Source organism: Lacerta agilis, chromosome 12 (genome assembly GCF_009819535.1).
Source record: "Lacerta agilis isolate rLacAgi1 chromosome 12, rLacAgi1.pri, whole genome shotgun sequence".
NCBI classification, from domain to species: Eukaryota; Metazoa; Chordata; class Lepidosauria; order Squamata; family Lacertidae; genus Lacerta; species Lacerta agilis.
The window spans coordinates 38,348,713-38,361,918 of NC_046323.1; the positions used below are offsets into that span (position 1 = coordinate 38,348,713).

Sequence of the window (13,206 nt, forward strand, 5' to 3'; positions counted from 1 at the left end):
AGGCATGGGCCTGAAATCACTTTGGACTTGTAGTGCCCTTTCACACGTGCAATGGCTGAGTAGATCCAAATGTAAGTCTACTAATAAATACTGAACCAACACCTGGGTTGAAACCTGAGCCAAATTGCTTCAGTAGGGCTGTTCCATGACATTGACTTAAGGACAGGTAGAATACCACTCTTGTTTCTTTGAAATATCCAATACCAGCTTTCAATACCATTAATCATCAAATTGCACTAAGCCACCTAGAGAGGTGGTGTGGATGTTCACTATATTTATTTCTCTCCTTTCCTTCAAGGAATTAAATATTATTGAGTTATATACCACCCTTCATCCAGTGGTTTACAGTATAAAAAATGCAAAAATACATAATAAAAAACAAAAAAAACCACACACAAGTTTAAAACAGGCATGTAGTCATTCGGATTCCCAGCATAGGATTTTATTATTATCATTATCATTATTATTTTACTATTTATGCTAAGTTCCAAGGAGCTATTACCTTGAGTTTTAATAGGTTATAAGGTTTTATTGGTAACCATATTTGTTGTATTTTTGTTGGTGTTTGTCTTTTAGATGCTATGGCCAGTCGGCTATGCAAATAAAGTTTGAATTGAACTAGGCATGTCCAAAGTCCATTTTGGGGGCCTAACGTAGCCTGCCAGTCGGTTTAATCCGGCACCTGCAGCAGTTTACTCCCTGGGGTGAAATCCTAAAAAAAAAGCAGCTCAACAACTTCAATCCTAAAAAAAGTCAACAACTTTGGTCAGCCCTCACACATGTTCACTTCATCAAATCTGGCCCTCTTTGAAAAAGTTGGACACCCCTGGTTTTAAAGGTTGTAATTTGTTTAATTAGTGAAAGGCCTGGGTGAAGAGGAAGGTTTTTGCCTGGTGCCTAAAGATATGCAATGAAGGTACCAAATGAGCCTCTCTGGAGAGCCCATTCCACAAGTGGGAAGCCACTTCAGAAAAGGCCCGTCCTCGTGTTGCTGCCCTCAAAACCTCTCCTGGAGGAGGCATGTGAAAGAGAACCTCAGATTATGTTCACAGGGTCTGAGTCAGTTCATATGGGAAGAGGTGGTCCTTGTGGCATTGCAGTCTTGAGCTATTTAAGGCTTTGTAAACCAGCACTATGAGTTGGGCCCAGAAATTAATTGGCAGCCAGTGCAGTCGGCAGACCTTAGTTCTCCTCCCCCATTTTGTCCTCACAACAGCCCTGTAAGGTAGACTAGGCTAAGAGGTATTGTCTGTTTCATAACAATCCACTGAGCTTCGAAACCGAGTAGGATTCTGAACTTCCATCACCCCAGTTCTGGTGTAGCACTTTAACCACTGCTTCACACTTTCACTTGTGTGTAACAGGGTAGTCTTAATTGTGATGGTACTAGTTCGCTTATATTCTAAAGACCCAGGTAGTGATAGCTGGCAGCAGATTTGTGAATGGGGGTACATTTGGCGTAAAGGATACAGTTTGGGAATTTTCATTGACTTCCCTCTTGCACCTGGGCGCCTAAGTGATTTGCAAGAAATGTCTTTCATCAGATGCAACAACATTCCTTTTGGAGGACAAGAATTATTTACTGTCATGCATATCTTGGTTACCTTGTAGATAAGTTGCTGCCATTTGCTTGACAGGGGACTTCCCTGAACAATAAGCTGCAGCTGAGGGAGAATACTGCAAGCAGTTTTAAGGCAAAAAGGTGAGTGATGTATATTACACATGCTAACTCAGAGCTGAACGTATAATGCTGGTACTTCCCTATAATGCCTTGAGGGGATTTCTCCCAGCATGTTTTAAGAAATTAATTCACTCCTTCAACTTCTGTGATCATAATGTATGAAGCAGGGTCTTTTCTGCAGTGGTGCCACACTTTTGGAATGCCTCCCCCAAGTAGGTTTTCTGGCTCAGAGCAGGCTGTAAGATTTAAGAATCTTTCAGGACTTCTGTGTTCACAGGGATCAAGCAGTAGTTTTGGGATCAAGTCAATTAGTGGTTTTATATGTGTTTCACTCTTGCTTGCATGTCACTTTTGAGTGCTTTTTACTTCAAAAGGCTGCTTAGAGATTTTAATAAAATCAGTACCTGATTCAATTGCTACCAACGAACAGGTGATATGCTAGCTTGTACACAGTTTCGCTGCAATCTAATACCATCCAAACCTGGAGCATCAAATTCCAAAACAGCTAACAATTTTCTTTATTCAGATTCCACATAGCAAATGTCAGATACAGCGGTTAGTCTAGAAAAATACATTTTAAAAAAATCTTCCGCAGACCACATCGCCTGTAACAAAATCTGAAACCTATTTTACAAATCAATCTACATTATTAATGTAAAAAGGAATCCTGAAATTTAGCATTTTCATTATATCCGGACATCCATCTATTCAAGCATAGGCTTCTGCTATTTATAGATGTTAAATTTGTCATACATTTCTCTAATGTAGCTCCTGTACATATTAAATAAATCAGAGACACTGCTTGTAGTGCATTAACCATGTAAGCAAGCACACTCAGTATTTTTCCAGTACCGTTTGCATTACAATTATTTGCATGCAGATGTAATTAGCATTTAAAAGTGCACAAGTAGCCCATTTCTCTGTGGAAACTCAGACATCCATTGGAGGCATCACAATACCAGTTACTTAGCTACACATTATTAGAAATGTAGGACAAGGAGGTACTCTGAAACTATATGCAACAGTGTATTAGATATTTTTTAAAAAGAAAAAAAATACACTGTTAGGAATTAATTCTGTATTTACATCCAATTTCACTACCACAGGTTCATGACAATAATTCAGTACAGTGTGAAAATCAACCTTCAGTTAGGATTGTTAGGTACTATTTAGGTAAAGTATAGCCCAAAACATATCCTGAAAAAATGAACTTTATTAGTTGAAAGCTCTGGTTCATCACAGACCATGGCATATCCTCTGCAGGATACGTGTACCAGTTCAGTGTGTGAAGTAATACTAGTGTGCATTCAAGAGAGCCAGCAAGAATATGTGCAAAGTTCAAACAATAAAAAAGCAAACCTCACGTGAGGAATTTACACTGGCCACTGTTAGCGTTTGTTTAAGCCTGTCAAATAGGAATGCAGAAACCCTGTGGACAAGATACAGGAATGATCTTAAGGTTTAACACTTAAGCATATAATGTAATTATTCACTAAAAATGCCCATGGAGGTTTTCAAAGTCAGTTTATGGGGGTTATATTCCCCAAAACAAAGTGGTGAACCTAAAATTAAAAAATCAATATTAAAACACTATTCCAGGTTATCCAGTTTGAGATCGAGGCTTAGCTTCTCTCCCCGTGGAATCCAGTGTGTACTAGTTACGCAGTTTAAACCTTGAAACATTCACAACATTAAGTGAACTGTAAATAAGTTTTAATAGTTCCACAAAAGCCCAGGTAAAACAAATCACACACTCTTCCCTCTCCCACAAAAGTGCAAAAAACATCAAGTTGCTGCTTGGTCCACAAATGCATAAATGTACAAAAGAGGTGCAGTTTCTGCCGAAACCAAGTTGTTCTCCTACTAAGGCCAGTTTCACCGGAGAAATTCAGCGTCCAAAGATGGAGTTCAATTCTAGTAGGATTAATTCTACAATCTGGTTCTGATACACGGTGTGAACGGCTATGTTGCAAGTCTCTTTCTCTGGCTTCAACAGGGTTGGACCAAAGACTATGGCTATGCTTTGATAGGTCATTCGGTTCTTCTCTCCATTTTCTACAATTCTGAGAGAGAGGTGAGAGAGCAAACACTGAACTTCCAACACAAATTCATATCACAAACGAGAAGGCAGATAGCATAGTAACTTCCCTAATGAAATTCTGCATGCAGGTATCCCAATCCAGAAACACTGATATGTGCAAACAGCTTCAACTGAGCAATTGTCACATTCACAGGATGCTTTCTCAGATTACAAAACAAATGAAGCCTGCACATACTTTTTGTATCCTTCTGGAACTCTGTAGCATGATCAGCCTCCATTTCTCACTGGGGAAGTGTGCAGCCACATACATCAGCACCAATACACATCAAGACCTCCCACGGACGGCTAAACCCCTTTATAGCTCTGGCCCCTTTTCCTCACCACAAATTTACTCAAAACTAAGTTTAGAAAGCAATGCATGAACTTATTTTTCTGGAAGGCAGGCACAAGGGGGCTGGGACTGGCTGGGCAAGGTGACCTCCAGAGCAAAATAGAAACATGATTTCATCATGTTTCTTCATTTGTAGATGTGAAAAACAGACCGAGCCACATTTTTCTTCCATGCACTACTTACCTCTTGAGATGTTTGAAGAGCACCTGCATGGTATCTTGATTTGGCTTTGGCAACTGTTTAATCAGCTCTTTTACAGCATGAACACGCTGTCTAGGCTCTTGTTCTGGAGAGGGAGCGGGGGGAGAGAGAACTTTTATGCACATTGCTTTTCACTGTTTATGGTTTGATTGCAAGGACATTTGCTAATGCATATTACCACCTAGTGGCCATAGTGAACACAGCCATTCAACAACAACAAAACTAGAGGAAATGCATTTGCCTGTTGCAGAATTGACTTCTACAGCACCTTAATGCTGTAGAACTTGGCTTAAATGAAACCTAGGAATGGGCAGTTCACTACAAAAAGTAACTGTCCCACTTAGGTGTATATTTACACGTCTCCCTGTTTACAAAACCTCAGAAAATAATTATGTGATTCACCCACATGTGTGAAATAGCTTAATTAAATGTGTGTGCATGTTCATGTGCAATTGTTCGCTATATTGAAAATCGTATTCAATAATGTTTCAAATAAACAAAAGGAATTTTAAAAAGAGTGGGCCACATCCATACAGTTTGAATTTCATATTCATTTTGCTTGGATATGTGCTCTGCATAATACAGTGCACTGCTTAACCATTTGCCTCACTTTGAAAAAGAAAAGGAATTTGATTTTCATCATTTCTCTGCACCTACCCACTTAAGTGCTTTCTGTTGTTTCCTTTCAGCAGGAATGGCTAACCTTCAGCCCTCCAGGTCTTGCTGAACAGCACCTCCCCAACCATTACCTATACTGGCTAAGACTGATGAGAGCTGGATTCCAACATCTGGAGAGCCACAGGTGTGCAGTCAACTTTAAGGAATGTTCAGAGCACTTCGTGTTGAAATGCAGATGAGTATGAGGTTCTGAGGCCAATAGATTGTGATTTGTTTAAGCCACAATACTAGTGAGGTCATGACCAATGTGAAATTTGAATTGGGGGGGGGGCGCTCCCTGATTTGCAACTCAGTATCTTATTTTTTTATATCTTGTCTGACATGGCCATTGTTCTGAAGTTGCTATACAATTGTCTTAGGGTGGAAGGCTTCTTTAGCATATACTTACTGATTGCATTAACAAAGTCATTGAAATGAGTGTAAGTGAATAGTGGTTCTGGCAGTTCTCTAAAAAACATTTTCAGAGCTCCTGTTATCACATGGATATCTTCCCATTTACTGTCATTCAAATCCAGTTTTTCATCTGAAACAGATACAGTATTAGAGAGTTTAGCTACATGAGCCATCACAGTTCCTATTCTAGAATACAATGTTCAAACAAGGTATGAAGGTGCATGTACACACACAGGTATGTTAAAGATTAAAAACCTATTTCATAAACAAAATATAATTTGTTAGCATCTGTTAAGTACCAATACATCAACTAAGAACTAAATCACTTCAGTGTTAACATTGCAAACTACTAATTGTTATGTATAGCAACTTACCATGATTAACAGCAAATCTCAACTTCTGTATTACTGCAAGATTGCCACTAACTCTATACAGCCCGTCAACATCCAATCCTAGAACAAATTTTAAAGTTTTGTTCAGTAAGTGTTTTATAGGTGTAAATTCATATGTTTTAGAATGAACATTTATTTTAATAAAATGCAACAAAAACATTATTACTCTCTTTCATAAAGGTGATACAATTTTCATAAACAAGATGACTTATACAATATTCAGCATTTGCTGACAAACTCCTCCTTATGTTCTACCCCAATGGGCTTCCAATTGTCCTATAGTGTGGGGGTTGTTGCTTTTCCTAGAGTCTCTTTAAGTTAGTAATTTTGCCCAGCATTTCAAAGCTTAACTGGACAGATGGTGGTAGCAGGCAACCATCAAGAGTAGGGTACACTGTCGGCCATCCTCGACCTCTCCATCGCTGCAGCAGCAGGCACTCAAATAGACTGAGAAGTTTGCTTCCACTAACACTTTTAATTTTAACAAGTAGACAGAACTTTTCAATCTATGTGGCAAAGTGAGCTACCCTGAAGGTCAAATATTTAAACGAACTTGTTATTACAACATACGCTTGCATTTCTTTTTTTGAAGCTGTAGACTGTGCCTCTCCTTTTCGAATAGCATAAGGAACACAATCAGGCTGCAATCCTACATGCTTACCTGGAAGTAACTCTCATTAAACTCAGGGGGACAGACTTCTGAACAGACCATGACTGCAGTATAAAGCATTAAAACACAGTTGTATAGGAATAGTTAAAAATGGAAAGATTGTAAAGTTTCTAAGCAAGTCATTTCCAGCAGTTAAGGAGAAAAAGTGCTGAGAAACTAGTTTTATGGTTCACAGAGTATATTATTATGCTCAGATATGTGTCTATAGTAGTCACATGTCCTTCTATGTGAAATTTTTACTAAGCCTCTAACCAGTTACTATAAAAAAACATTGTTTAATATTAAAAAGTGAGGTATCTTTCACCTACCATGTTCTTCAACATATTCAATACACAGTTTCACAAATTTTGGCACAGTGCTGTTCTCTCTTTGACACAAACTGTTTAGATTGCAGCCAAACACTTGATCTGAAAAACAGGGAAAGAAAGCAGTTTACAAGATTGAGCTGAACTTCTCAGAACTATATAGAGTGAACAGGGTTTCTTACAAAAATGATACCAACTGGAGGGGATTCCCAACCAGCCTTGTCTGGTTGGCAGGCAGGCAGCAAGATATATACACAGCCCATGCTTGAGCCACTGTGACACCTTTTGAACTGTGCTCCAGTGAGTACAGTATGTGGACCGAGAACTCCCAGAAGTGCAAGCTGGATTTCGAAGGGGCAGAGGAACCAGAGACCAAATTGCAAACATGCGCTGGATTATGGAGAAAGCTAGAGAGTTCCAGAAAAACATCTACTTCTGCTTCATTGACTACGCAAAAGCATTTGACTGTGTCGACCACAGCAAACTATGGCAAGTTCTTAAAGAAATGGGAGTGCCTGATCACCTCATCCGTCTCCTGAGAAATCTCTATGTGGGACAAGAAGCTACAGTTAGAACTGGATATGGAATAACTGATTGGTTCAAAATTGGGAAAGGAGTACGACAAGGCTGTATATTGTCTCTCTGCTTATTTAACTTATATGCAGAATTCATCATGCGAAAGGCTGGGCTGGATGAATCCCAAACCGGAATTAAGATTGCCGGAAAAACATCAACAACCTCAGATATGCTGATGATACAACCTTGATGGCAGAAAGTGAGGAGGAATTGAAGAACCTTTTAATGAGGGTGAAAGAGGAAAGCGCAAAATATGGTCTGAAGCTCAACATCAAAAAAACTAAGATCATGGCCACTGGTCCCATCACCTCCTGGCAAATAGAAGGGGAAGAAATGGAGGCAGTGAGAGATTTCACTTTCTTGGGTTCCATGATCACTGCAGATGGTGACAGCAGTCACGAAATTAGAAGACGCCTGCTTCTTGGGAGAAAAGCAATGACAAACCTAGACAGCATCTTAAAAAGCAGAGACATCACCTTGCCGACAAAGGTCCGTATAGTTAAAGCTATGGTTTTCCCAGTAGTAATGTACGGAAGTGAGAGCTGGACCATAAAGAAGGCTGATCGCCGAAGAATTGATGCTTTTGAATTATGGTGCTGGAGGAGACTCTTGAGAGTCCCATGGACTGCAAGAAGATCAAACCTATCCATTCTTAAGGAAATCGGCCCTGAGTGCTCACTAGAAGGACAGATCCTGAAGTTGAGGCTCCAGTACTTTGGCCACCTCATGAGAAGAGAAGACTCCCTGGAAAAGACCCTGATGTTGGGAAAGATGGAGGGCACAAGGAGAAGGGGACGACAGAGGATGAGATGGTTGGACAGTGCTCTCGAAGCTACTAACATGAGTTTGGCCAAACTGCGGGAGGCAGTGAAGGATAGGCGTGCCTGGCGTGCTCTGGTCCATGGGGTCACGAAGAGTCGGACACGACTGAACAACAACAACCAGTGAGTTATTTCATTTTGCAGAAAAGAGCCATCCTTTCAGGAAGGGACTTGGGTTGTACTTGTTTGCTCCCTGACTCTAAAGCCTGTGGGGGGGGAGAGCGATGGCCCCTTTTCTCCAGGTGCTGTCTTCTCTGCTTAACTTCTCTGCTTCTGTGCAAAACAGGAAATCAGCCAGCAACAAAAGATGGTCGGCACTGCTGTACATCTTCCCTCAATTCCGCATCTTAAATTAGTGTGTACTACAGCACACTGCCCATTGGTCCACTGACAAACATCACTTCAGCAATCCTAAAATGACAGCAGCAGCAGCAACTGGAACCCACTGATGCCAAGTTAGCAGTGAAGATGCTATAGGTACAGTAATACGCCAAAGGGTTCCCTGTATATGTGTGGGTTTTTTGGTCCCTTTTTTTAAAAACCTGAGGAATGCTTCAGCAGTGTGGTTTATCTGGCTGCCCTTTCCTCTCAGTCCCACAGAGAGGCATATGGAAGAAAGCTGCTCTCACTCTTCCTCTCCTTGAAAAGCAGCTCTCCCTTCCGCTTAAAAGTGTGGAAAGAACCTAATACTAGTACAAAGCCTATTAAGCGTGGTGAAGTAAATGCAACAGTACTGTTAGCTGGTTGAGCACTACTATTTGTAGGATGGGCAATGTCCTAAGGAAAAGGAAGGATGTTGTGATGGTGCTTAAGATGGCTGTCGAAAGACTGTAATGCGAAGCTCTGGGCCTCTGAAGGCATATAGCCAGAATGAGCAGCTAGCTTATTTTCATAGGAAGCTGATCTCCCCCCTTTGCTGGGAGCTAGATGACACCCCTGAAACTCCACTGCAGCATCACATAGATCAGAATGAGAAATCAGCTACCTTTCCCCTTCTGCTTGTGAGCTGAAATGTTGGCATGTGAAAAGAGACAAAATGAGGCACAGCACTTAAGACCCATACTCAAGAACATAACCTTCCCTCTGTGTGAAAAGACTTCACCTTCCTTCATTCCAGGTTTTTGAAAGGACTCGTTTTTTTAGTAGCACTCGTTTTTTTAGTAGGGGATTTTATGTGAAACAGTTTCACAAGAAGATTGGGCAAAATCCTCTTTCATTAAAGATGTGCTCCTATTTGGCAACAGATGACAAAATGGCCTATGTCAGACCCTGATGTCTTCTGAACTTTAGACCAATTACAGGTCTGACCTGTAATATTTCCAGAGAAAAGCAGTTTCAAAAAAACCTTATATCCTCTGAGAATGGCATGCAGTTCAGAAGTTGCTCCTGAGTGAACGAGTTTGACAGGAATTGAGGGAAATAAAAGAGACCTTAGAATCGGTGGAACCAGAAAACTTGCCCAACTTTCACCAGTGGCAGAGTGAGAGCACACAACCTGGAAGACAAACTGATTTTTGGCTAAGTGGTACATCTCCTCTACTCAGTTAGAAGTCTAGTTTGACACTGCATCCCTGCAAAGGAAAAAGTGTGATTTGATGGATAGTGTGTTACATTTCTTACTGAAAACATCTGTATACAGATCCATATATGGATACAGAAAGGGACTGTCTGTGCAACATTTGGGTTGTCTTGAGAAAAGTATTTTCTCTCGACCTAATGAGCCTTAGAGCTGCAAGGACACAAATATGTTAAATGTAATCCTCAGAATAATACTGTTTTTGGTCTTTAACATGGACACTTCAAAGGCTGTTTTTCCTAGGGACATAAGATACCCTTGGGGTGGGGAGAGCTAAGAAATACTGAGAAACTGTAGGCAGGGGTCAGCAACCTTTTTCAGCCGTGGGCCAGTCCACCGTCCCTCACACCATGTGGTGGGCCGGACTGTATTTTTTTGGAGGAAATGAACAAATTCCTATGCCCCACAAATAACGCATAAATAATGCATTTTAAATAAAAGCACACATTCTCCTCATGTAAAAACATGCTGATTCCCTGACCGGATTGAGAAGGCGATTGGGCCGCATCTGGCCCATGGGCCTTAGGTTGCCTACCCCTGCTCTTAGGACTGTACAGTGGTGCCCCGCTAGACGAATGCCTCGCTAGACGAAGGCATTCGTCTAGCGGGAGGCTGCCCCGCTAGACGAAAAAGTCTATGGGGCTGCCTCGCAAGACAAAAATTTTTCGTCTTTTTTTTTTCGTCTAGCGAAAGCACGGCTGTCATTGTCGCTTCGCTAGACGAAAAACCCGCTAGACGAAAATTTTCGCAGAAAGAATTATTTTCGTCTAGCGGGGCACCACTGTATCACTGTTTTCCTGGAAGATTTCCAGGAGAGAAGCCATGTTATGTTGTTGCAGTAAAAACAAAGACTAACAAATGTGTTATGTCACAGAATGTGTTGTGGTTTTCTTGGATGTCTATTATTTTATTCCCTCTTTACCAGGACTACAGTGGACAAAGAAAGTCATTGTGGGAACTAATGGGAGACGATATTCTCCCACCACACAGGAATGTATAAGCGAAAGCCACGCCAGGTAAGATTGGACAGGAAGGCCCAGTCACAATCCCATGCTGCAAGTAGTCTCTTTTTGTCCGGACATACAGAAAGAAGAACAGCAAAACCAGCTGTGGAAGCAGAAACAAGGACCATATAACACCAAATACTTTAAAGTTGAGGACTCCTCTAAAAATGGAAAGCATGCTTGTGCTGAACTTCATGCTTGATGTTTTCTTTCTGGGTGGACAGAGAGATTACAAAGAATCTTCACTGGGAAGACTATAGCGTTTATTTTTATCTTGAAAAATTCTTTTGAATTTAGTCTCAACCCTGATCTTCAGTGTGCATCTATCTAGGATTAAAAAAATTAATGTTGCAAGCAACCAAGCTCACTGCTATTTCCTGAGGAAATAGCTATCCTACTCAGATGTAAGAAATTGATATTAATAGTCTGCTAGCCAAGGGTTAGTACAAATATTGAAAACAAAAATCTTACCCTTGATATAGCCTTTTTCACGGACTGCTTGCAATGTGGGTCTGCGGGTTAAAAATTTCTTCAATTTCGTTTTGGTCTTTTTCTGTTCTGAAGCATCAATGCTGCCAGATAATTTTATTGCTGCAAACGAAAAACAAGCAAGCTGCATATAAAAAACTGGTTACAGGTAGGTAGCCGTGTTGGTCTGCCATAGTCAAAACAAAATAAAAAATAAAAAATCCTTCCAGTAGCACCTTAGAGACCAAATAAATTTGTTCTTGGTATGAGCTTTCGTGTATCTGAAGAAGTGTGCATGCACACGAAAGCTCATACCAAGAACAAATTTAGTTGGTCTCTAAGGTGCTACTGGAAGGAATTCTTTTATTTTTTTATTTAAAAAACTGGTATGTTTTAAGCTATTTTGTCCTAATTTATAAAACATAGCCTGTGCTGAAGGTGAAATCCCCAGAAGAAGAAATTGCAACATAATATCAAATCTGAATATCAACTATAAGAGCAGCCACTAGGCAAGTTCCAAATATTTATGGCAGAGAGGGGGGAACAGTTTCTTCTCTTCACTTGCTCAACTCAGAGCTGTGCTCTGCCCCAAAGCCAACTCATGTGACTGATTTATAATGCAATCCAATCTGCCATGGAGTTGGTGCAGTTGAGACAGAGAAATCTTCTGCCCAGCCCTGTTGGTCTCTGCTGGTGATGCCCCTGACCAAGCAGCAGGCAGAAGTGGCCAGTGGTGGTATTACTGCTGGAGGTAGGTGGAGTGAAGCATAGGCATTTACTCTGAATTTAAACTTACAACGAAGTTTTTTGGAGTCTTTATGGTCCTTTTCTTTGTCCTGTTTTTCCACCCCAGGAGAATCTGGCATGTCATCATCAAATGGCTCATCAGACTCTACTGTCTATTGAGAATAAGAAAAGGATTCAATGTCTACCAAGTTTAACAGGTCTTTATTTTTTAAAGTATAACATCCTTCATATAACGCCATTAGGATGATTTCAAAATTACTAACACATGGTTTAATGAAACTGATAAAATGATTTTGAAGCCATTTTCATTTTACAATGAAACACAGATTTCCAATGTACTCCCTATCCACATGGCATCTGTAAATCACTTTTGCAAGCAGAATTTGCACTGCTGCAAGCAAATTAATCACTCTTGTTTGTGCTAAGTATGACAAAGATGCAACACCAGTGTAATATGTACTGAAAATTGGTCTTGGTGGTTTCATACTCTGGAAACACCTGTTGGCAAAAGTCTTCTCAAGCAAAAGATCAGAACTATACAGTTAAGTCAACCTAACAAAGCTCTACTGACTCTCCATTAGCGTCAGATGTTTAGCCGAATCATTCAGTTAGTGCCAGGCAAATCCTGTGCAAACTGGGAAAGCTATTGGCAGTGTCCCAGTAAAGCTGCGTACCTGGAACATGATGTTTGGGGCAGCATTTCAAGAAAACTGCCAGTTATTTTATTAGTAAGTAACTTAATTGTTTGACCTTAATACTGAAACACCATGATTTTCACAGATTAACTATATACAGTGGTACCCCGCTAGACGAATGCCTCGCAAGACGAAAAACTCGCTAGACGAAGGCATTCGTCTAGCGGAAGGCTGCCCCGCAAGACGAAAAATTTTCGTCTTTTTTTTTCCGTTTTGCGGAGCGCGGCTGTCATTGCCGCTCCGCAAGACGAAAAACCCGCTAGACGAAAATTTTCGCAGAACGAATTATTTTCGTCTAGCGGGGCACCACTGTATAAGCCTAAGAAAATAGAAACTAGTTTTCTAGTTAGAAAGCTATAAATCAGTTCTAACCCTATTTCCTCTTTGTAACTCAGAGAAAAAAATCATCTTTAACCCTGGAAATTCAGGAGGCATTCAGAACAAAGGTACAAAAGGAACCACAGATATACACATCACTCAATAGCAGTTCTGCCTAATCAGCTAAAGAGTAGTACAGATCCTACAGAAAGGGCAAAAACAGGTTCTTTAAAAAAAAAATCCTGCTTA

At 40.5% G+C, this 13,206-nt stretch overlaps 1 protein-coding gene across 1 annotated transcript in view; it reads right to left on the minus strand.

Moving 5' to 3' along the window:
• Positions 1 to 2,175: 2,175 nt before the first annotated feature.
• Positions 2,176 to 13,206, minus strand: part of ARHGAP12 (Rho GTPase activating protein 12) — a 71,910-nt gene continuing 60,879 nt past the window's right edge. The window contains 7 exon segments of the mRNA XM_033166255.1: positions 2,176 to 3,744; positions 4,297 to 4,399; positions 5,381 to 5,515; positions 5,760 to 5,837; positions 6,756 to 6,854; positions 11,201 to 11,320; positions 11,994 to 12,096. Coding sequence (XP_033022146.1) covers positions 3,570 to 3,744; positions 4,297 to 4,399; positions 5,381 to 5,515; positions 5,760 to 5,837; positions 6,756 to 6,854; positions 11,201 to 11,320; positions 11,994 to 12,096 — 813 coding nt within the window. The 3' untranslated portion in view covers positions 2,176 to 3,569.